This window comes from Perna viridis, chromosome 3 (genome assembly GCF_037379345.1).
Source record: "Perna viridis isolate PV_CMFRI_1.1 ecotype Kerala chromosome 3, ASM3737934v1, whole genome shotgun sequence".
NCBI lineage: Eukaryota > Metazoa > Mollusca > Bivalvia > Mytilida > Mytilidae > Perna > Perna viridis.
In genome coordinates this window covers 57,645,740-57,671,071 of record NC_142447.1, presented here as the reverse complement: position 1 = coordinate 57,671,071, position 25,332 = coordinate 57,645,740, and the positions used below count along the sequence as shown (strand labels likewise).

At 32.0% G+C, this 25,332-nt stretch overlaps 1 protein-coding gene across 1 annotated transcript; it reads left to right on the top strand.

Moving 5' to 3' along the window:
* Nucleotides 1-1,179: 1,179 nt before the first annotated feature.
* LOC148623063 (adipokinetic hormone/corazonin-related peptide receptor variant I-like) lies at nucleotides 1,180-22,241 on the top strand. Its single transcript, XM_088573561.1, has 6 exons — nucleotides 1,180-2,076; nucleotides 19,418-19,622; nucleotides 20,219-20,341; nucleotides 20,670-20,733; nucleotides 21,396-21,484; nucleotides 21,755-22,241. Exons 1-6 carry the CDS (start codon nucleotides 1,465-1,467, stop codon nucleotides 21,880-21,882), a joined length of 1,221 nt encoding a protein of 406 aa, XP_088429687.1. The 5' UTR covers nucleotides 1,180-1,464; the 3' UTR covers nucleotides 21,883-22,241.
* The last annotated feature ends 3,091 nt before the right edge of the window (nucleotides 22,242-25,332 follow it).

Sequence of the window (25,332 nt, the reverse complement as noted above, 5' to 3'; positions counted from 1 at the left end):
ATAAAAATCGTTTACTTCATTAAATTTCTGAAAATTTAATCTTGAAAAAGACTATCATGCAAGCATAGTAGTATTCCTTAATGATCAATGTAAATGATATGTATTTATCATATGTATAATAATATTTCTCTGCACCTTTGTTAAATAACCTGGTTGAGAATCAATGCATAAACTGGAGTTGATCTATGTTACTGGTTGGATACTAAATGCCATTCAATTTACATTGGAGACATTCTTCAAAAATATTAGAAACAAACATTAAATGTCAATCAAAAACTGAATTAATGAGTACTTACTTTATACTGTGAAGGTATGTACATTTTCGTCAGTTTGTGAATTTAATTTTCAAGCTTTACTTTATTACTATAGCTATGAAGTAATTTTTACTGTACGAACATTTTTTCCAACAATACAATAAGTATTTGTAGTGCAATGTTTGCATTGTATATGTGTTAATTCTGTGTAGTTTTTATTCAATTGTGAAGTTGTGTGTAGATCTTTGCGCCATTTAATCAAACATCTAAATGGTTGAATGATTTTTCTTAATAGTCCGGTCGAAAATAATACATTAACGATAATGAAAAAATGAAACACATAGTATTCATCAATAAGGCAGCATGTAAAATATTTGTCTTTAAGTTTTTTCAACCATTATTATTTATCAAATTGCAAAAATAATTATTACATAATCTTGCATTTAAAACAAAGGATTATACTATATAAAATAAAGTTACATAAAGAATAAAACATTTACAATAAAAGAAAAAAAGTTAAAAGTATAAAATTGTAAATCTAGGAACACTATTTCGAAATATGAAGATGCTGCTAGAAGCAACACTGCTTTTCCTTTGAATGGAAGTGACTACATTACTCTGTATTGTATATCTTTGACATCATCATCTAAAACATCTTAAAGTTAAATACTTTACAGCTTAATAGATAGCAAATGACTGGAAGACCATTGTTATGTATATAAAAAAGTTGTCACTAATATTATGTGTTAATCAACAGATCTATAAATTATCCATAAGAAGAAACTTTCAATATAACAGTCATTTTATCGTCTATTTGTTTCATTTCCTAGACACAATTTTTTTTTCATTTACACAAATAGGCGTTCCTATTAACTCCACCAATCAGAATTCGTTTCCTTGAAAACTGATCATTAAAAGAATTTGTCAAGAGTAAACATGTTTTGCAGCGCGCAGAGTATGTATTGATTGATCTATATAAAAATAGCTGTTAAATATGTAAGGTGCTATAGAGTCATTCAGAATCATTTTCTGTCCGGAGTAGCTAATCAACATTGCCTCCGCACTAAATAATTGATGAAGTTAATGTATGGATATAATAGGATTTGAGTAATTAGCAGGAAACGAAAAAGAAATGATGTTATACATATAGACAGTTCCAAACATCTGTAACGAAAAGGTGAAACTAAATAGTACTGAAAAAATATAAATAATGACAGCTCAAGAGGATTTGTTTGATTTATTCGGGTATCATATGCCTGACGTAGTGCCTCGACAAAACATTTCAGGAGACTTAAGCCTTGATGGATCTTTTATTTGCAACTGTAACATGAATTACAACGTCAGCGGTGAAAATGTTGGATTTCACCATTCAAATTTTTCCCTTCCTCCATTGCCTCGAGAAATGACATTTAATGATGATGGGGTTTTGTCCGTGATTGCATATTCATGCTTGTTTGTAATAGCGGCTACTGGGAATTTAACTGTCCTTATAACACTTTTACGGAGTAGAACTATCAAATCTCGTGTAAACACGTACATCATGCATTTATCTATAGCGGATCTTATTGTTGCCTTTATCATGCTGCCTTTAGAAATTGTTTGGAATATAACTGTGTCTTGGGAAGCAGGAGACGCTGCCTGTAGAATTCTTATGTTCTTTAGAGCACTTGGATTTTACTTGTCGTCCTTTGTGTTAGTGACAATTAGCCTTGACAGGTATTTTTCTATTGTCCATCCTATGAGCATTCATGATGCAGAAAGAAGAGGCAAAATTATGATAACCTTAGCCTGGGCACTTAGTATCATTGCTAGTCTACCACAGGTAAGAACAAACATATTTGATTATTTGATAAACACTTATTGTTTTCGGTAGTGGCGTCTTTGTGTTTATGTACAAGTCCGTATACAATATACACTGCCTATACTAGAGATGATTCATGGTGTTGAAAACCAACCAAACAAATGATACTTTTTTGGTCAACAAATGCTATATTTTTAATGAACGATAGTCCTTTCTGCATTTAGATCTGCATTTTTTTAGAAAACCGTACAGTCACCACCCATTAAAATCAACCCAATGAAACAAATTCAAAAACCATAACTCTTCCAAAGTGCCAATTTCATACACAGTCTATCTAATGTTTTAATTCGAAAGTGTAACAACCAAATGACAAACTAAGACTGGTTATGTGCTCTGCTAGTGTTTATGAATATGAAATGAAAGTGTTTTAGGTGGATTTTTGACATGCATACATTGCCTCCATCCTGATTTTATATAAAGTACTTAAGTATAATCAAATTCGACTGACATAATGTTTATATGGCTGGTTGATTTGCAAAGAACCAAAAACAATTCGACACTATCAACTCTTATACGTGAAAAAAAGTCCTGTGGATATGTGAAGTTCTGTGTATCTTGGAATAAGATTAAACTGAATTTTACATTTTGAAAAAAAAAAGCAAAAAAAACATCATAATATGATATGCAGAGTTTATTTCGAAAGGAGTTGCATCGCCTTCACTTCAGGTTTTTTTTTAATGTATGATAATATTTGTATAGGTGTTATGGTGTAAAATACATTCACTACCGAGGAATCAAAACTGCATTAGATTTTTTACAATCAAAGCGTGGAAGTAACTGTTAACAAATCAGATTAATGATTTCACAGACAGATCTATATGTAATGAAATAAACGAGAAAGAGGATTCTTTAAATTAGTCGTCACACGGGATGGGCATCGGTTTGTTCTCTTTACATTTGTTTTCTTTATTTATCTATAGAATGTGTTTACTCACTTCTCTTTTAGAAAAGTGTAAACCATTATTTCTCTGTAGAATGTGTTTACTCACTTCTCTTTTAGAGAAGTGTAAACCTAAGTAATTATTTTTTCCATCTAAAGATCATGACAAATACCGACAGTTCAACTCTGTCATATAGATAACCATCCTGTCGCTTTACACAATTATGTTGGTTTATGTGTGTGTTATCCATTTTTATATAAATTTTATATTTTATATAATTTTTATATACTTGTTATTGTAGCGCGCTGTATGAAAATATCTATACAATGTAATTGTTTGTTTAATCTAGACTTTATTATATACTATTATGCTTTATATAAAATATGTCTTTTAAAAATAACGTCTACTAAAAATCCCTTTACTACAGTTGTTTAGGAAAACCCTATTTAGCAAGCGTGTCCTTTTCAAGCAATGACTTTTTTAGCGTTAGTCTCGTATGTTTGAACAATTATTGGAAAATGTGCAGTAAGTTTGTGCAAAATAATGGTTTTTGATATTTGATTGATTAGAAATAAAAATAAAATCATCAACTGAGAGTTCATCATCAAGTCTCAAATTATTACCATAAATGACTTTTATCTATGGCAAGTTATAATAATTCATGTTCTATACGTGTGCGTTTAGTAATATAACAATTTCAAACTGGTCTATAGTATACGTAACAGAAGCTAATAGTATTAAAAAGATAGTAATGTCAATTATATTGACATGCTCTCTGGAGGTAATGCGATTTCAGATTTAATCATTACCTTATTAAAGCAAAACTACATCTACTATTCAATGTAATCTAAATGTTACTCTGAACCTCCATATAAAAACGTCAAGTATGATAATGTCATTTTGTTCCATCAACACAATAAAAAATACACCAAAATAATGCTTCATTATCGACCATCTGGGGCAACTATTGATTTTTAAATAGCTGCTTAAAAAGGCGCCAATCAGTATTATTTACAACGTGCATATATATACCAAAGGGAAATCAATAGGATTCAAACCATGAGGAACGAGCATATTCCAGTAATAACGACTAGACAGGTAAAATAGACACAAATACCAAAGAACATGAAACTAACAAAATAACGCATAAATAGAAACAGAGGTAAGTGAGCAATCACGAGTTTACTAAACGCTAGGATTATGGATGTGGTACTCCTGTCGGGGAAGCGTCCTTCACTTTTCTAGAAACACCTGCAGAGTTTCAAATAAAATATCATATCCGAGGTAGACCAAAAAGAAAAAGAAAGCTTTGACATAGTTTATAACTTATAGTTCATATGGCCTCTATGCTTCCTTAAACGTAATTTGCAAAATCAAATGAGGAACTTTATGTTCATTTTTCTGAATCTCTTTGACTATCTACGATTAGCCGTATTAAACATCTGTAACATGAATATCTGGAAATCAAAATTCCACCAAAATCACAAAAATGATGAAAAACCGGTACAATTACATACTCTGCAAGTATTTCAACGATTTCTGACAAAAGAAAAACGAATATTTAAATTTTTTAAAGATTGTATAAAGCAACATAATTAAGCATGCCCAATAAAAGTATTTCTTCCCAAGATGATAATGAGATGTATACAATATACTTAAATTGAATAAATAAAATCTATTTTTATATTACTTGTTCATTTCTCATCGTCCATGGTATGATATCACAATTATGGTAGATATAATGATCAAATTTTGTGGTATGATATTACAATTATGTAGCCGTCAGTAGAGAGAATGATCGAATCTTGTTAAAGTTATACCCTAACAATTATCGAAACTAATATATCTCAGTAGATAAAGAAGATAACGTAGGTCGACAGTTGTAAATGTTGTTGTGTATTCTTTGTTATGCTATTAATTTAAGATTAAAAAAAGATAAACTGTCTCCACATTACAGAAGTTAATAACTTAAGACAACCGTCGAAAATAAATTGTAGTATCAATCTTACAGTAAGGTTGACTTTTCTGGTAGCGTGTGACGGCCTGTGAGATGGTGCAATTAAACATAACATTTGAATGATTTATGATGAATCATTTTTGGCGAATCATTAGTTATAATTTGTCAATCCCGGATACAACAACCATGAAACATCCACCTAAGTATGAATTTATTTAGTATGAAGCAGTGTGAATCAAGACATTTAGTTAATACCCTTACACGCAGAATTTAAGTAATTTCTAGATGAAATGCAGATATACCTTTTTTAGTTCGTGGGCACATACAGATCGACAAAAACAAAAAATAACAATCTATCAACTTCGAAAATTATTGTTGACTTCAGCGTCTGATTAAGTACAAATTACCATGGTAGGATAACTGAATATCATTCAGCTTCACGTCACGTATCAATATGATATTCCATATTATTGAAAAGTTTTTAGGCACTGAATGGAAATATAAAACAATCCATTTATTAAAAAATTCACCGACATTGCGACTTACATACAAAAAGTGTTGTATTGAAGCTTTACAATTGTTATTTCGTTTAAGTTATAATAGTACCAAAATCACTGGGTTGATTTAAAGAAATGTTATAATGTTTGATTCTTAGAATTGCACTAATCTCTTGTTAAATCTCTCATTACGTCAAAACTAAACAAGAGATAAGTGATTGATGTTCATTACATTGAAACATTTATCTTTCTGACAGATAAAGTGATTTTTGTTTTGTAATTCTGCAGTAATGAACTAAATTATCACTGAAAATTTCCTGTTGTTAATAGATATAAACATATCTTTCTTCTAACGAATGATTGATGTTATACCTCCGTGTGTAAATGTAGGGTAGACCACAACTAATATATGAACCCTGTATTGTACTATATCGGTACTTCATGTTTACATGTTTGCACACAAGAGCAACGGCCAGCAATTTGATAATAAATCCTTTATTGGTGATTTGTTATAAAAGTCATGTTCTTTTATGTAAACCAAACAACACAAAATGTTGTTATCACAAACCTTAATACATATTTAGTCAAAGGCAAATTTGAACTGCTGAACTCTATAATATGCCACATGAAAAGACATTTGTTTTAAAATTTTACAGCTGAAGAGTATGGTATCTTAATTTACTAGGAAAGAAGCTGTATTAAAATGCGACTATGGTTATATACCAAACCTGTAAAGTTCATATTTGTTTACCTCCTTGAATGCACAACTTTATAGTAGTCTTTTCTTTTGCTTATTGATCTTTAATGTATAAATAAATGAACATTATTTTATGCAGTTAAAATGTTGAATAAATACAAGACTTTTGTGTATTCTATAGAAAAAAAATGTGACGCTTAGCTTTTTATGCATTTCTTTCTATGATCATATCTGGTACATGTAGTCTTTTACTCAAAATATGTGGTTTAGTGAATATCGATAATCATTTCACATAATATGGTAAATGCAAAAAGCCTTTGACCACAAAGGGGGGAAATTAATCTATGAATGGCCAAAATGTCATTCTCTTATGTTGTTCCGCTTATAAATAAGTACATAGAAACTGTCGCTGATGCACCTAAATATGAATACAATATAGATTTAAACATACTTCCGTTAAAATAGATGTATATCTTGTTCTGTCGACATAATTGTACTGTTATTATGGTACATTTAGCCACCAGTAGGATAAAAAGTTGTTTGGCTGCAAATGGAAAATTTGTGTTGGAGAACTATCAATTGAAATAAAAATCGATTTATTGATTTGTGAACCTAGTAAAAATACGTTATCAACTTTTGCATAAGGTATAGTCATATCAGGGCGGATATAATAGCTGGAGATAAACTATCATAGAATTAGAATTAACTCTACTTCGTCATCAGGTTAAAGATTGTAATGTATCTCTTTTTCAAGTGTACATTGTATCTTTACGTTATATGTATATATAGTCTAAACTACACCCCAACTCTAGAGTCGATGCAAGGTTGCAATATAAAGTAAAGCAAATATTTATGAAAAAGAAAACCAACGTAGTGATGTTTTTTAAGATCAAGATCGCTTACCCCACCGGTGAAATTTGTCCATGCTAGTTGATAGCTAAGTCTACTTACCCGACTTTCGGTTCTGTCCGAAATGTGCACTGTTCCAATGATGTTTGAAAGAAATACGTCACTTTAAACACATACTATTTTCAAGGGTACTTTTGAGACAGTACAAACATAGGTATGATTTGCTTGAAACAAAATATCTGGACTTACCTTACTTGTATTGGATTCCCAAACATTTTAAGAATCCATACAAAGAAATGTATATAACAGGATCTCCATCTTGCTCCACAAAGGAGATGTAAATTTTTTATAAAGATATTGTCCGCAGCAAAGGGTGGACAGCAAGGTTGATGCAATACCACCTATTCTCGTATTGGCAATAATCATATGTCCCATATGTGGATACTTAAAAATTCTAAAGATTTACCTCAAAACCTTAAATTTCTTTACTTTTCAGAAATTAGTTCTCTCCAAACTTTTTGACTTATCAACTTTTTACACTACGTTACCACATGAAAAATTAAAATTTCGTTTGAAAGGAATTATTTGTAAATCTTTTGCTATTTCAAAAAATTCTGTTGTTTTTGGTTACAAATCTACATAATTTTCGAAAACATTGCAGTAGGGCAAATTGTGCTACACAGAAAAACAGGTTTATGAAATACTTTATTTTCTCATTAAAAACATATTTGTCTCATTTGGAGGAGCTATTTCTCAACAACAAGTTAACATTAGAATGACCGATTTTTTTTTGTTTTTTTTTTTGTAAATTGTTCTTTGTGCTAATGTGACCGCTGAATTACCGATTATGACAATATCATGCAAATGCCTTTTAATCACCACTGGTATATTCAAACCGCATTGGAAGAGGGAGGTTTAGCGCCTATAAATCCTAGATTTCACCTTCCATTTCATGCCAAGTCAGGACCATTGCTGTACCAGCTACTCCGGTGGTGAAATATTTATTTTGCCATATAGTTCTGGACTTGACTTGATTATGAATCGGATTTGTGTTCGATAATTGTTTTGTTACTCTTATTTGATATGCTAATCTTCCGTATTATTTAATTATAACATTTATCGTTTAAATAATGCTTTAATAAAAATCCCTAATATCAGTAACAATTTGGTTATTTTTTGTGGACCAAGTTTACACAGCTATAAAACCAAGGACATCACCAAAGACATATTTTTTTTTAAACAAATCTAAATGTTTTCATGTGTAATCTATTAGATAATCTTTGAGCAATGAAAAAAAATTCAGTAATGGTTTAATTACTGTGGCATATGGTCCATTTCCGTTTTTGCCATTATAGTTTAAATGAATTATTACAGATAATATATCTGTTGTTTCCCTCAGACATCTGCTAAATATTTTTTTTTCTAACGTTGTATCATTATTTTCGTTGATGTTAATTACTATTCATACGTGAGTTTACTGAACAACAAATGATCTGTGATTTATTTTCCTTATTTCCAATATCTTTACTTTAGCAGTAAACCACTCAAAAAGAATCACTCTATCTGAAAAACACAATCGTTTTACTAGAAAATATCCTTGAAACGTATTGGCATCTACTCATCATACTGTTTTACACATCTGGCATATAAAGTTCAAAGTTTTCACCAAGCATATTTGCATATAAGAATTTTTGCTTTGAATTTGAATCAAAGTTTACTATACTTTTATTGTTTAGATAATGATTGAATTGTATGGAAGAACCTTGAAAGCTTGCTGCATTATATCGCCGTCGCTGTAGTGAATTTCGGAATATTTTTAATGTTTATATTTTTGTTTAAAACTATACGTCAATCTCCTTATTTACCCTTTTTTAAAGTCTATTTACTGAAGTACACAGCTGACATGACATTAGAGCAATTCAATATCCAATTTCCGACATATGTAAGGTTCATGGTAAATCAAATAGACTATTCTAACTTAATAAGGTACATGCAACATCAACGTCTTTATACTTTTACATGTATAAGTGAGCCAAGCTGTAATGAGCAAAATCAGATTCTCAGTCAATTAAAATCAAAGTGTTATTTTCGTTACATAGAAAGTTAAAACAAGGAGACAGTATACTATTTACATGGGTCATTCTCTGTTTGGTAGATAATAACAGAACTATCTTACAGATAAACTCTATGCAATAGGCAAAAGGACTTTCACTTGGAACGTATTTATTTAAAAGTGCCAAAAACAAAAGCTACTTCGTGTAAAAGAAAAAAAAATATCATTTATTTAAAACAAACGATTTCCTTATTTTGCAGCTGTGGGCTTGAAAGTCAGTTAATATGTTCTCTAATTATCAGAAGCTGACATTCAATATAAACAAGCTTTATTTGTCATTACACGAAAATATAGTTCTAATTACAAAGTAATCCTTCGAATAACTAGATTATTTTGATAATCTTTGTTGAGTTCATTGCTGGGTTTGTCAATGATACTTTTGTGAATAAGCAATTATAAGATAGATAAATAGTGGATTTGAAGGAAGAAAAATATGGGACGTAACCACACATACCAACAGAACATAAAATGTATCTTTAAGTGCGAGTATATAAAGATTATCTAACATCATTAGTATAAATTTCAAGATCAGGCGATAACGATGTCTGTATGTCAAAATAAGTAAGATAAACGCCGAACTGCTGATTGTTACGATGCCTACTCCTCAGCACTAAACAGGGCAGTGAATTTGTCAAATCAAATCTAGTGAGTGAATTAAAAGAAACGAAGTAAATTTACATCGTATCAGTAATTACTTACAGAAATTGTTGCTTCGTGTTTACTGATATTTCCTATGATATCTTCAATTACAGTATATTGGTCTGGAGTGGGTTTTTGTTTCTATTATTGATGGTGATGTTTAACCTTTTATTAAACACATTATTCCTTACAACACTCCCAGCCTTCATGGTAACAATTATATTGCCCCTAAGCTTGGAACAATTATTTCCAGTCATGAATTATTTTCTAATAACTAAAACAAAACGATTATTTAAAGTTGTAAAACACTGAAAAAAGAACAGACTTTGAATAAAAGGGTTGTAAAGCTTGTGATTAAACAGAATAAATTGATAAATATGTGTAATTAACTTTATTGGTAGAACTCACCGAGTTGAATTATACAACATATTGATAATATGTAGTAATATATATTTGCATGAAAATTGTTCAATACTATTTTTACTTTTCCTTTCATCATATCTGGATACAACATCATTGACCTTATAAATTTAGTGTGAACATGTGATTTGAGGAATATCTAGAATGATGCATTATTGAAATCAAATGTACTTGGGAAAAAGGAATCCATCAGTTGGTTTTATACATTTACATAGGCTTTCTAAAAGACAAAGACACTCGTGATTTTGTAAAGGCCTTGCAACATAGATGCAAACTACCTTAAGTGTTGTCTGTCCACCCGTCTAAAACTTAGAGTAAATCGTCAAGGTAGTTAAACATTTTCATATTGTCAATTTCAAATACTATATGAAAGTGCATCGCATACAAACTTCTTATTTGTGCCCAAAGGTTCCAATTGTCTTCAATATCTGGTGTTCATTCCTTTCTTGTGCATGTACACATTCATTGAACAAAATACGCGTAAAATGTGTTAAACATCAAGGCTTTCATATTTTCGGCTATTGATTTAGGACGTGTATTTTGAGATGTATCTTTTTAAATCACTAGACCCTAATTGGAGTTATTGTCCCTTTTGACGTTTCTTTTCACCTTTTTCTGTTTTCTATTTTAAAGATCAACTCCTCAAGTGCCAATGTTTTAAAACTTTTTATGGATATTGACCTTTGATTAATGGAACTGGTGTTTCATATGATACGAGTAAATGATTACATATGTTTCAGGATTGTAGTAAATTCTAGTTTTCTAAGCATTACGTCTGAATATAGCTTTTTCGGACTGACACTAGAGGCTTTACTAAAGTAGGTCATGATATATTATCATATGCAAAGAAAAACGCTGCAGGTATATGGATGTCAGTTTGCATTCATAGTTTTACGTTGTATAAAGAGTAATCAAGGGAACCAAGGTTATAGTGGTAATCAAAAGAATGCAATCCAAGGACAAAGACAAGACATGATAAACAGACATACACAACAAAGAACATAAAGTAACTAAAATCATACGTACAAAGTAAAAAATGCAAGTGAGCAACTCGGACTCCACTAAAAACTGGGAGCATGGACCAAGTGCACCGGTAGGGTAAGCATCCTCTGCTTTTCTAGGAACACCTGCCGAGTCTCATAAAAAGTCAAGTCCGGGGTAAACAAACGAGGAAAGGAAAACTATGACCGTTGAATAAATCAGTTTTTATGGTGCATATGGATACACCATAACGATCCACGAGTTCATGATCACGACCATAAAACTTCTGTAGTGATGACTTCAACCTTGTAGCTACCTAACCCTGTTCTTCAGAAGCCCATTTGTTAGAGTTCTAGCGCGATTCAAAAAGTCTGCGTAGTTTCGACAAGCTCTGGCATAACGTATGAGTTGTGATATGAACACTCCATACGCAAGTGCCGAAGGGATGTTGCCACAGATGAAAGGAAACTTGACAATTCTGAATGAAAAGTCATCACATTTGTCGTAAAGTTTGGTCAATAGTTTTCCTTTACCATCGATTTTTAAGTGTAGGTCAAGATATGAGGCTGACCTTACATTGTCTGTACCCTTTATCTATAAAATAAAAAAGATAGAACTGTTCCAAATAGCTGCAGCCACACTAACATCAGTTATAACAAAATTACTAGAAAAGATATTGCTGAACCGAATTAAGGAATCTCTACATCAGTTTAAAGCAGTTATGCCACATCCGCTTCTGTTCCGTTTCGTAAAAGAAAACACGGCTCCATCCCACCCATCTTCTCTCTAAAGGAATAAATTAACTTTTTTTAACGAAGGTTATATACCAGTTAATGCAATATTTTTGGACAATGAAAAGGCATTTGAACGTATTTGGCAAGATGGATTGCTTTACAAACTCTGGAATATCGAAATAAGTTGCAAAATTTGGAGAATTATTTACATTTGGTACAAATCTACTACAGCTTATGTGAAGAATAGAACATTTGTAAGCCGAGAATTTCGCATTGAAAAAGGTGTCGGTCAAGGACGGGTCATGTCTGTCTGGTTACTTTCTCTCTTTATCAACAACTTAATGCATGTACAACAACTCTACGACACCAAATATGTTTGTTTTTTATTTAAACACTTGCACATTCCCTGTGTTGTTGACACTTCTCTGTTAAGTGGAACAAACAGTGGCCTACAATGACTTCTGAACATAGTACATCAATATTCGATTAAATGGAGGCTAAAATACAATGCATCGAAGAATTTTCTTCTCTTTAGCCCGAAAAAAAACATTTACAGAAGACTGATTTCAAATTTGACTTTGGAGATAAAATTATAAGAATGTGTGGTCAAGCAACTTTTTCTGGAATGTTATTAGTCAGTACTGGTAAAACTTTTGATAGAACCGACAAAGCTTGCAAGAAACTAAAACGTAACTTACATTTTCTTGTTGGTGTTAATCGTAACGAAATTTCGCCTATTGAAATACTACCGTATGGAAAAGAATTATACTACCAACTGCTATGTATGCCTTTGAAATCTGGGGAAAGTTAACGAACACTGAATATTAAAATCTTGAACAAACTCAACGATATTTCGCTCGATTTTCTTTAAGTTGTGATAAGCGATCTCGAAAAGACTCTTTTATCAGTACCTTGAGATTATGGACTATCTGCGGCCTAATTGACAAATTCAAATTACTTTTTATAAGAACACTGTTTAAGGCTTCTATCAACATAACTCACAAACAGCTCTTCAACTTGCGCCTAGGTAAAATTATGACTGATGATTATAACAAAAAGTCCCTTACTTACAACATGATAGAAACTTTGGCAAAGTACGATATGATTCCTTTTCTATTATCCATATGTTTTATTTTAGTTTGTAATATTATGTAGTTTTATACACAGACGCAAGTGGCGAGGTAATATGTGATAACCGAGAAAGTTGCGTGCTCGTCTGTCCGTTCTCTGGCGTTTTCTAGATAATTACTTGAGAACGAATTAAAAACACTTTTTACATTTATTAAGCACCGTATAGAGTCACAATTACAGCAGAATCTAAGATACAGTTTTTGAGTAAGGCCATTTTGAAATTTTGCGATCCCCTTTTTTATCAGACGTCTTAAGTACATACGAGGCATTTATCTACCACATAAAAAAACTTCAAACATTAAACAAATTAAGTTTCCATTAATAGATCTATAAATTGTTTGGCTATTTCTACCGTATTCAAACTTAAAGCAAAATCTTACATGGCAGTCAACAAATTTTTAAAAGTCTCAAAAGTTAAAGACAAATAATTTGTACAAAAAATATTGTACATGCATTTAATTGATTATACCTATATAGCACATGGATAGCCTTTTGTTATAGAACGACTGATAACTAATTGGTCAAATAATTGTACTGCTATTTTGATGAGTTGGTTATTCACTTAACCTGAATAAAATTTACTATTTTCCTCTTTAAAGGCTGGTTACCCATTTCACAGAGTGAGTTTTTATTAAATTCGCCCTGTTACATATCGCCCTAATAGCCCAGTGAGAGCCAATCCAGAGGTCTTTTAAATAGGGCTATTGAGGGCACATATAAAATTAGACTAAAAACAACATTTTTACAATTAAATATTATATTTTCACTGGTATTAAATAAATGATAATAAATAAACAATAACTCTTATCTCTTACAATGCGTCTTACAGACAATCTTTCTCTAATACTTACAGAAAGATTGCCAATTTTACTGTTAGAAGTACTTATAATAACTGTCTTTTAGGCTCCCAACCCAAGCTCAAGGAAAATCTGACTTCTTTAGAGGTTCTATTCCAGACTATCATAATGCACTCATTTTTGGGGGGAATAAACTAACAGGTTTATTTTTCTTATGGAATGAAATATCTCCCTATAAAAACACCCATTTAATGGGCAGAGTAGGTTCTTTTCAAATTTTTCGTTACTCTTTAGTTTTGAGGCGAATATGTCACACACTTATTGTTATACCGTGTCAATGACGCCTCTTATACGCCTTTCCGTTGCAATTTTGAAAAAGAGTTCCCCACATGTATTGTTTTTTTTTCCTTTAGAGGTAAACGTAAACAGAAAGTTGTTGCAGCTGCATAAAATTGCGACCAACTCGAAGATCAGGCTGTTCACTCCAAACAAGAGGCAAATTTTTGTACAGATCCTTAAGATATTGACTTTTAATTTGTAACAGCGAGGTCCTTAGAGATGCTTTTCATTTCCGTGTCATTTTCAGTGACAATAAGTTATAACGAACTTACACTTTCTTCATATTGAAATGTCTGACAGAAGAAAATTAGAATATGACAGAATTACGAAACCTTAACTTAAAAATCAATTTTTCATAAATTGTGTAGTCTTGAATACAATAATTTGTCTCATCGTCAGCCTTATTTATCAGACTGTATGTCTGAATTCTAACAAATCTATCTGACCATCACACATTCCATCTTAGACATTACTTATAAACTTATTAAGGCAGTTTACCCAGAATATATCCCTTTATGAATTAGACAATAGCCTGGAATTGCCTTGATAATAAGATTTGTCACAGTAATGAATCAGCTTTGTTAAGGCAAATGAATATTGCGTCCATATGTTTGATTTCGTTAGATGTTCGCAATCATTATTGTAATCAATATAGGCATATTCTCGTCCCTTTTGATTGTTTTGGTGAGATGATTTATATTTGACCGAGGATACTTACGCTTAAAGATCTAACAAATATTTTATTTCATATGCCTGTAGATATTCCAATCCGACCCTAACACCATCCCTTCTTATCTTTTCAATAAAGCGTAATACAGTGTATTTTTTCCTAATCTTTATATATCATTTTAGTGAATGAACCAATAAACCAGTAACTAGAAAACCACAGAGATGTCCCAACCCCTTTTTCATAAAGCAAATATACAAACTATAGACACAGTCATCAAACAGAAATTTAATGTCAATCAACCCAATATGACGTACCTTTACTAAGTTTTTCACAATCCAATCACACAATACAACGTACTTATATCAAGTTTTTTTCCCAATACAATCCAACGATATGGCGTACCCATACAAAGTTCTTTCCAATCCAATCCCACGATATGACGCACCAATACCTAGTTTTTTCAATCAAATCACAATATATCACGTACCTATATCAAATTCTTTATAATCAAATCCCAAGAACTGACGTACCTATATCAAATTCTTTCCAATCCAATCCCACGATATGACGTACCTATATCAAATTCTTTATAATCCAATCCCAAGAACTGATTTACCTATATCAGGTTCTTTTCAATCCAATCCCTCTATTTGATACACCAATACCAATTTCTTTCTAATCCAATCCCACGATATGATGTGTACGTACTCATACCAAGTTCTTTCCAATCTTTCCCCACGACTTGAGTACCTATACCAAGTTCTTTCAAAACCAATCCCAAGAAATGACGTACCTATATCAAGTTCTTCCAAATCCAATCCCAAGAAATGATGAACATATACCAAGTTCTTTACAATCCAATCCCAAAAACTGACGTACCTATTTTAAGTTCTTTCCAATCAAATTCCCCTATATGACATACTTATATCAAGTTATTTCCAATCCAATTCCACGAAATGGCGAACCTATATCAAGTTCTTTTCAATCTAATCCCACGAAATAACGTACTATATCAAGTTATTTCCAATCCAATCCCACGATATGAAGTACCTAAATAAATTTCTTTACAATTTAATCCCATGAACTGACGAACCTATATCAAGTTCTTCCAAATCCAATCCTATGTGGTTGAGATTATTAAAGAAAACACCTAACAAAACCTTTTGAAGGACAGTTGCAAGGATCACTATTTACCTCTTATATAGCGGCGGGGAATATAAAAATAGTTGACAGGTAATGTGACGGTGTTACGTCGACAAAATTGACACTAGAAGTAACAAATCACACTAATGTAATCCTTTGCCATTCATGGGAACCTCGTATAGATATTGTTCAGATATTAAATAGTCAACTTTTGTCAGAAAAAGTTCCTTTTTTACATTTTTGAAAATCTATACATGCGATCTTCACATGTTATCTGTTTTCCGATACCTACAACGCACGATTTCACTTAAATTAATCATCAAAGTGTATTGGGGTCGTTTGATCTTTGACCTCTCCTCAATGCAAAATAGCAGAACACTTTACCACTTTTCAGTAAGAAAAGAATGATAATCAAAACATACCTAGATTTATCTTCTCATTGACGTATAATATAGCCGTATACACCCTAAGCCCATTAAAATTCTAAAAACCCTTCGCCGTCCGCTGCACTAAAAGACAGCTGATTTTAATGGTGCAATGTCATCGTAAAATTACGTACCAATAAAAAACATTTATACTTGATGAATGATGCTAAAAACTACTTATCTAACAAAAACTACTGGTAAACTTCGATGTACAGAGGGTACTTGAGAGTCCATTCAATTTTGTGATGATTTTCAAATAGTTTGTGCAAAGGGAATATATTTGACATGCAAACTACTACCTAAAAAATTAAAATTGTCATCAAACATTCATAAAAATTAGTACCATTACTTTTAATGTATCAAAATATTAAAAGAAAAGAAGATCAACAATGAATGAATTGTAAATTGCTTTTTTAAGTACATTTTACAAATTTAGTTGTTAATACAATCAAGAATCTGAATAAAGCCATAAAAAGCTGTCTGTCACAACAAGTCCTGGTATTTGATATAACATGAAAACCCAACACCTTTATCTATTGTCAGTGAGAAACCGTACAACGTTTAATATGATGTTGCAGAAAATTGGACAATGTTTATCATCTTTTATGGCGATAAAAAGCTGCGCTGAGCGAAGCATAATGCGATCAGAACATGATGAAACGTTTTTTACTTGATGCAAGGGTGGACACAATATCAACTTTACACAAAAGAACTAACAGCTCATTGCAGTTCATTGTGGTAACAACAGCTGTTTTGACACAATATTGCACTTAAATAAACATGGTCTTCCCTTATAACTCATGAAATAATTTTATTAGAAAAACGAAAACACGGACATGGACTTTCATCAAAATCAAAATCGGACAAAAAATTAATACTTTTATTTTGATCAGTTGACTTATTTCGGACCCCTATAACTCGGAAACGGTGCAGGAGAAGTCTTTTTTGTAAACAAAATACTTTTGAAATCAGAATTTCAAAAGGAACACATTGACAACAGACTTGTTTAGTTCAGATTAATATTTAAGTTTTTCCAAAAAAAAAAAAAAAAAAACAAAATTAATCAAAACATCTGTTTTCTCCCCAATCTCAAAGGTTGGGGCCAGAACCATAAAAAAAGTAAAACGACCCCCAAGTCGATCCCTATGCCCCATGTATTAAAATGAAAAATAATATCGTACATAAACAAAAGTTATCATTTTTATATTTTTAAGGACACCGCAGACACTATGAAACCAGCCTAATATCTTGACCTCCTGTTGTAAGGAAAGATTGAAGTAAAGTGAAAACTCATGACCAAAATTTCCGACAAATGCGAGTAATTCTCATTCCGTATCAATTTGTCTTTATTCTGTGGCAACATCCTTTTAGCACCTGCGTATGGAGTTTTTATATCATAACTCTTACGTTATTGCAGAGCTTGCCGAAAATACGCGCACTTTTGACCACTGTTAGGCTTATTACAATAAGGCTTGTGAAACTGGATTTTGTTGCTACAAAAGTAAAAGTTTAATGGTCATCATCATAATCTCGTGGATCGGTATGTCGAATTCATTATGAGAACCGATTTGTTTACCGTGTAATGTCTTTTCTTTCCTCTTTAGTCTACCCCAGATGTGACATTTTATGAGAAACTCGGCGGGGGTTTCAAGAAAAGCAGATGACGCTTATCCAATCAATAAACCTTTTCCATGCTCCGAGTTTTGTATGGAACTTGGCTTGCTTATTTCTTTTTGTTTCTTTGTACGCTTTTTGTTTTGTGCGTCTAGGTTCTTTGTTTTGTGTGTGTATATTTTCCTTGTCTAGCCGTTATCTTTAAATTATATTTTTTGAGTACCATTCGAATCCTGAATTCGTTGATATCTCTTTCCCCTTTTAAACCCCTTATTTTCAAAGTGGGGGGAAATATTTAAAATCAGAAAGAAAAATTCTCCACGACCATGGAAACAATATACCAAAATTTCAACAAAAATTTTAAATGTTTAAACAAGTTTTGTAAATTACGAAAGTGGACGTACGCAAATGTCGACGACAGTGCTAAATGTTTTGCGGTCGTAGAAAAAGGAGTATGCACTTTTTGTTTGTGCGATTTTTAAGGGTTAGACATTTTCACCAATGATTACATTCAGATTTAGTACGGTCTCATGGTTTCTGGTTCGTCATAAGACTACTAATGGTATGTGACAACAAAATGATACCCATATTTGTACGATTGTTTATTGTTTGTTCAATCATATTTCTTGAAGAATCTTATAGAATACGCTTTTGAGAAGAAGCACATTTAAAACTGAATATAAATAAGAATCTAGGTATGTGCTTCTTCATTAATATAAACATAAAACAACCTTATCAGCTGAATTTCAAAAAAAATTGAATAATAGTCTTGTGCATAATTATCAATATGATAGAATTGATCATGACTAATATACAAAACCACCAGTGGCCATCAGCATGATATTAGCAACATCACAAGTTGTCCGGGAAATGTTTGAAAATTAAAACATTGACTTTAAACATAATCCAATACAAGCATTATATGATGTAGAAATAATTAGAATATCAGCTTGATATTAGATAATTTCGATTTGTACAGTAAAATGATCTCCAGTCACAATCATAAATCATTCTAGACAAGTAATCCCATTATAATTTCAAAGAACATTTAGGGATTTATGTTGCGTTGAATCTGTAATGTGTTATGGATTAAGAAATGATGTTACGGTGATGCTTTACTCGCCTTTATAAAGATAAAAAACATATGTATCCAACAAAGTCTGTTGTACTTTTAGAGAACGATCATAATATACTAATAAAACGACAAATGGTTCTTACAACGACTTGTTTGTACATTTTATAAGATGGTAAAACGTTATGGTAGATTTGTAACTAGCATTTAGACCTATACTTGGTGTGTGTTTTGCACCGAGACATGTTCAATGAAATGAAAGCGTTTTCCATTTGTTTATGTATGCTTCCTTTAAATTTTGTTTGCCTGCATACTTTATTGAAAGCACAGATTTGTTTTGTAGAGTATCATCTTCCATGAAAAAAGACATCCAGTGTACAAGTGGTATACACAGTGTGTGACGTTTGGATTTTTTCCGACCCCACGACATGAATTGGCCTACAATTTGTTCAACTTAATAACTGTATATGTTATGCCTTTAGTCATCATTACAACATCGTATTCACTCATACTTCACAAAATATCCAAGAATGCTCAGCAGGCAAAAGGTTAGTGGCAATTCCTGACAAAACTTTGTATATAAGGTGGTCTTCGTATTATAAGTTGGAAACGAAAAAAAAACAACTGAAATTCATTCCAATATTAATTCTGATTGAGACAGGATTCTACATCATCACAATACATCTTACTACCCTTTTTTAGCAAATTAAAAATGAATGGTTTGGCTAAACAGGTCTGAAACCTAACTTTGCCTACATTCCATTACCACCTCGACAGATATAGATTAAGTAGTAATCTAAGAATGTTTATGAGCTTAAGACATGGCATGCCGTAATCTGTCCCATTATGGTATGATTGGCTGCCTCCAATCAAATTCTCATAGTAAATTGGAGGTTATCACGACATTTTCTACAGTTCAAAATTGATTAAAACCGATATGACTTTTGAAACAGAACACCAAATGCAAAACTTTTTAAAACTAAAAACTGCACTCCGTCTGGTTTAAGTAATATACCAATATATCAGAAGAAAAATATAGTTGTACTAAATCTTTATATATACAAAAGGTTAAATTTGTTTTCATGTATGTAGATTGTTAAAATATACTTCATTTTTAAAGAAGTATATACATTCTGTATTACAGATGACTGTTTAGAGTATGGCGAATTTAAATATAGATGTCATACATACCCGGCACATAATTGTGCAAGAGCTGGAAAGATTGGAAAAGCCAGAATAAGGACATTGAAAATGACATTAGTCATAGGTAAGATAAGACACATCTTCTAGATCTTATTTTTAAGACCTGTGATGTTTTAAATGTAACAATTTCATGCTATTTTTTCCTAGAACGACTCGACATTCATAAGATGCAAATTGTATCTGAAAATAACAATGATAACTAATATTACAATGAACATATTGAAACGCATGGCTATCTCAATTAAAATGTACACTTTACCGCATGCAAATCGGATGATTCTCGCATGTGGCGCTTTCGGTTGTATCATTGGACCCGACACTATAGTAGCAATTTTAAATTACCATTGCAACCACAAGGCGCCTTGATTAATACATACATTTGTCTGTTTCAGTGACCGTTTTTATTTTGTGCTGGACACCATACTTCTTTATGGCTGCATGGTGGTGGATCGACAAGTAAGTAATAAATTCCTACATGTTTTTCTGATAAGATTTTTATCTCTTTCCCCAAAAATTGAATCTTCAAACTCAATATATTTTATCATTTGTTAGTATAAAACTGACATTAATTATCTTAGATCTCTATGATTACAATATTGGAAGCAACATTCAAGCCCTTTAAACGTCTAAACGGTAAGGCGTCTTCCAAATACACACTCCATTCTTTAAGTGGTGAGAAAACATACTTTTTTGCTTTTCTCAAACTTTTAGAACTAGTACAGTATTATGTTCAAGACATTTTAATGTAAATACGACATAAATCAATTATACATAATAGGGATCCTTGCTAGGAAAAAACACAATGATGTAATATTGGTAATGAGACCGGTGACAGATACTCAATCACATTTTACAGAGATCTGCAATAATAATTTCGTCATATCAAATCTCCCATGTTAGATTACTTCAAATCATTTGGGAAATTGCTTCCGACTAATTTTGCAAAAAAATGAGAATTTGTTTAGCAAGTAATGGGAAAATTTGACGTGATGCTAGTTCCACTTTAATATAACGTTGATGTTGCTCAATGTCATTACCTATTAATTCTCGGTGTGTAAATTTTCTCCCAGTCTTCATGACTTCTGCAATATAATGAATCTCATTATTTTATATGACAGGAAATCAGCTGAAGCAATAGATGCTAAAGTGCAGCGTGGATTGTTTATTTTTGCTGTTTCTAACTCCTGCATTGATCCTATTGTTTATGGTATAAGATTTGCACATTTCTTATCTTGTTGAAGTTAGACACACCCTAACAGTGACATCACGTGTTCTTTTATATTACTGGTACAAAACTAATTAAGCAAACATCTTAACTTATTAGAATGAACGTCATACTTTTTTTATAAATACTTTCTTGCGAAATTAATATCACATAATGTACTATGCATCTTGATTACTTTAAGATTATTCTATAATGCAACTTAAATACGAGATTTAGAAAGAAAAGAATTGAGGACTATAACATGTTTTTTAGGTATGTTTACAACAGCTTTCAGACGAGAGGCAAGGAAGTGGCGTGGTTGGTTCAAACGAAGGCTAAGTGAAATGGGACTTTACACTTTGACACCGAACACTGCAATAGCACAAGAATTCTTTAAGTGACTTATATAGTGATTTTACCATAAGTGTCTTACGATAATGGGACCTCTTATTAACGTGGTTAATAGACTTACAAAGCAATCATTTGTGGTGAAAATTAGTTTCCGTTTATTTACATCAGATAATAATTTTGTATTATGTTCATTTCTCCCGTCACCTCTCCGTAACTGCATTTCTCCAAAACTGATGTAAAATACGGTTGTTCTTAAAAATGATGAAACAACATTCAGCTAAAATTCAACCTAATGAAGGGAAGATTGATTTAAAAGAGGTTGTTATTCATGTGGGCTTACAATTTTATCTAGACGAAATTGTTGTTATATTTGTGACATCTAATCGCTTTTATTAAACGTTGAAGCATGGTTTGAAAATTTATTGCCATTTTCGTAGAATCAATTTTGTCTGAATGTCTTTATATGAGCTAGTATTGAGTTCTCGGAGGTATAGAAAAACAACATGGTTTTTAGATTTAATAGGTTTATGCAGTCATTAAAGTGCTTTACATTGAAAGGAATTATATATCTGTGTATTATGTCTGGTCTGATGTTTCACTGACAATATAGTGACAATAATGTTGCCCACTATGCGTTTAATAATAAACTTGTCGTTTCTTACAGTCTCTGTGTAGAAGTACAATCTTCTCAAGTTTCGTATTCACATTTAATCTTCTCTTAAATACTTTTATTAAAACCAATGGAAATAAGACATTTTGTTTGTCTAATGTAATTATTTTCTCTAAAGATTCACTCCACATCAACACTAAAGAAAACAAAAGCATTAACAACAATTACAAGTAAAAAATCACGGGTCAAAGTTGTCGTAATTAGTCATGTGCTGTAAAGTTCAGATTATTCAGGACCATTGGTTTTCATCTTTCCTGTTTTTATCCTAATATTGCTATTAGTTTTATGGACTTTCCTTTTAGACTATTCCTTCGACTACAACCTAGGTTTTATCAATTCGGAAATTTCTTGTATTTATTTATTTAATTTTGTTATCAAAATGGTTTTATTTAAACATTAGACACATTTGATAAAAAAAACTGTTTTTTTTTAGTTTTCTTTTTTAGTTTTTTTTTTTTATAGTTTTTCTTTTTTGGCTTGGAAACGAGTGCGGCATCTATACCATCACTAAATTCTATGCAATTATTGTTGTATTAAAAGGAATTTTCAAATATTTTCCGTTTGTATATTCCAATCATCATTATCTTACTGAGACTTGTCGATGTTTACCGCTTCATTCAATCTTGTAGGAATTACATGTTGTTAAGTTCAGCTTAGTGTTAAAAATTAAACTTTGTAGTTTTTTTATACAAACGACATCAAGCAAACAACATTTTTTAGCATGACCTTGTTTGCCTAGGAAACAATAACTAACTACTTGTATAAAAGTGTTTAAGGGTAAATTACTGCATGCTACATTTTTTTTTATTATTAAAAGATTTAATTGATATATTTAAATGGCTATACAGTACAGGAACGTTAAATATAATATACCATATTTATTATCTTGTTTTTGTAACAGACATTCAAACTCGAAATACCATTCCTGAATGTTGATGCAAATTTTAATTTTTAGAAATTTAGGTAAAGTGAATGAAACATTATTTGGTATACAGTGTTAGTAATGTATTCTACATACTTGTCCGGTATGTCATTCCACTACATTTAAAAATCCCATCATGGACCGGTTATATTAAATTGTATGCACAAGACAATTACAACTAGGTCATCATTATCAGGTCGACATTAATTAAAATATACCTAAACATTGTACAGTGTAGCATAATAAGTGTGTGTCTAATGGCAACATCCCTTCAACACCTGCGTATGGAGTGTTCATATCACAACTCATAGGTTATGCCAGAGCTTGCCGAAACTACTATGGTGTATCCATCTGCACCATGAAAACTGATTTATTCAATGGGTCATAGTTTTCCTTTCCTCTTTTGTCTACACCGGACTTGACTTTTTATGAGCAACTCGACGGGTGGTTCTAGAAAAGCAGAGGACACTTACCCTACCGGTGCACCTGGTCCATGCTCCAAGTTTTTAGTGGAGTCCGAGTTGCTCATTTGCTTTTGTTACTCTGTATGTATGATTTTAGTTACTTTATGTTCTTTGTTGTCTATGTCTGTTTTCCGTGTCTGGTCTTTGTCCCAGGATTACACCACTGGGTCGATACCTCTGCTGGTGGATTTTGTCTCCGATGGTATCATCAACCCAGTAATACATTTTTTTTAATTATAGTTTTAACAAGAGGAATGAAAGAGAAACTGGCTCGGACGTCGCGCAATATAAAAAGGCCCGAACCTGACAGCAGATCGGACACTCTGTTGTCTTGTAAGTATGTTGTGTCCCCAGATGGGAATCTTATCACACTCACATCTGGTGTGGAAAGTGCCCCGACCAATTCAACTAAAAGTACCCAATCACACGTTCAGTCCGCAGACCATCTATTCCAGTACAAAAATTCTGACTATTTTAAAATAATCAAACCATGTTCCATCACTTTAAATGATATATTTGACTGCAACGTTGACGAACCACACTGTACCATAACAAAATATGGTATTAAAAATTGCAAAACATGCAACATTCTTATAACCGCCTCTTACTTCTCCAGTTCCCTTACAACAAAACCTTCCTACAAGAAGTCACGATGACTTAAGTTGCAAATCAACAAACTTAATAAATGGATTAGAATGCAACTTATGTGGTTTAGTATATGTCGGAGAAACACAAAAAATATTAAACAAAAGAATGTGGGGTCGTCGGTCGGGAATTAACACGACCAAATTCCCGACAGCTTATCAAAACTTTAATCAACAAGATCATTTAATCCTCTGTATGAAAGTTCGTATTTTAGAAAAAAAAATGACCACCCTACGAAGATTCCCGTTCAAAGTATATACCATCTTAGGGAAAGAGAGGAGTACTGGATACGCAGACTGGGTACTGCAATACTTTACCGATGCAATGACAACATCAAAAGTATAGGAAACCTTTCAAGCCAATATAACAATAGCATAAATGTGATGAATTTATTTGACACAAATTCTAGACGGGAAAGGAGTCCCGGCCATCGCCACTATACGTCACATAAGTTACATGATGTCTCCATAGGCTCCTTCCTTTCATACAAAGCCTCTTGGACTTTATCACATTAGAACCAAACTTTATTCTATACCTCTCACTCTACTACACACCCTTTACAAAACCAGTCTTGACACTCCTGTTTCTGACCCCACCTCATCATTATACAGACTTGTGGCCATCATTTTGAATATTGGTTTCCACAGACATTTTAAACCAGTTTGTGTGAAAAGTCAAAATGAAGAAAAAGGATCATTTCTCCACTACCGTTTGTCAACAAAGTATAGATGTAATTAATTTGGCTAACATCCTCCATCACAAAAACGATACTTACAAATTTCCCCCATATTTCAAAGAC

Excerpts from the sequence above, each read along its gene's own strand:
- LOC148623063 (XM_088573561.1), top strand. The coding sequence starts at position 1,465 with ATGACAGCTCAAGAGGATTTGTTTGATTTATTCGGGTATCATATGCCT. Across the intron at positions 20,734-21,395 it reads GCATGGTGGTGGATCGACAA|GAAATCAGCTGAAGCAATAG; the intron begins GTAAGTAATAAA and ends TTTATATGACAG. Across the intron at positions 21,485-21,754 it reads CATTGATCCTATTGTTTATG|GTATGTTTACAACAGCTTTC; the intron begins GTATAAGATTTG and ends CATGTTTTTTAG.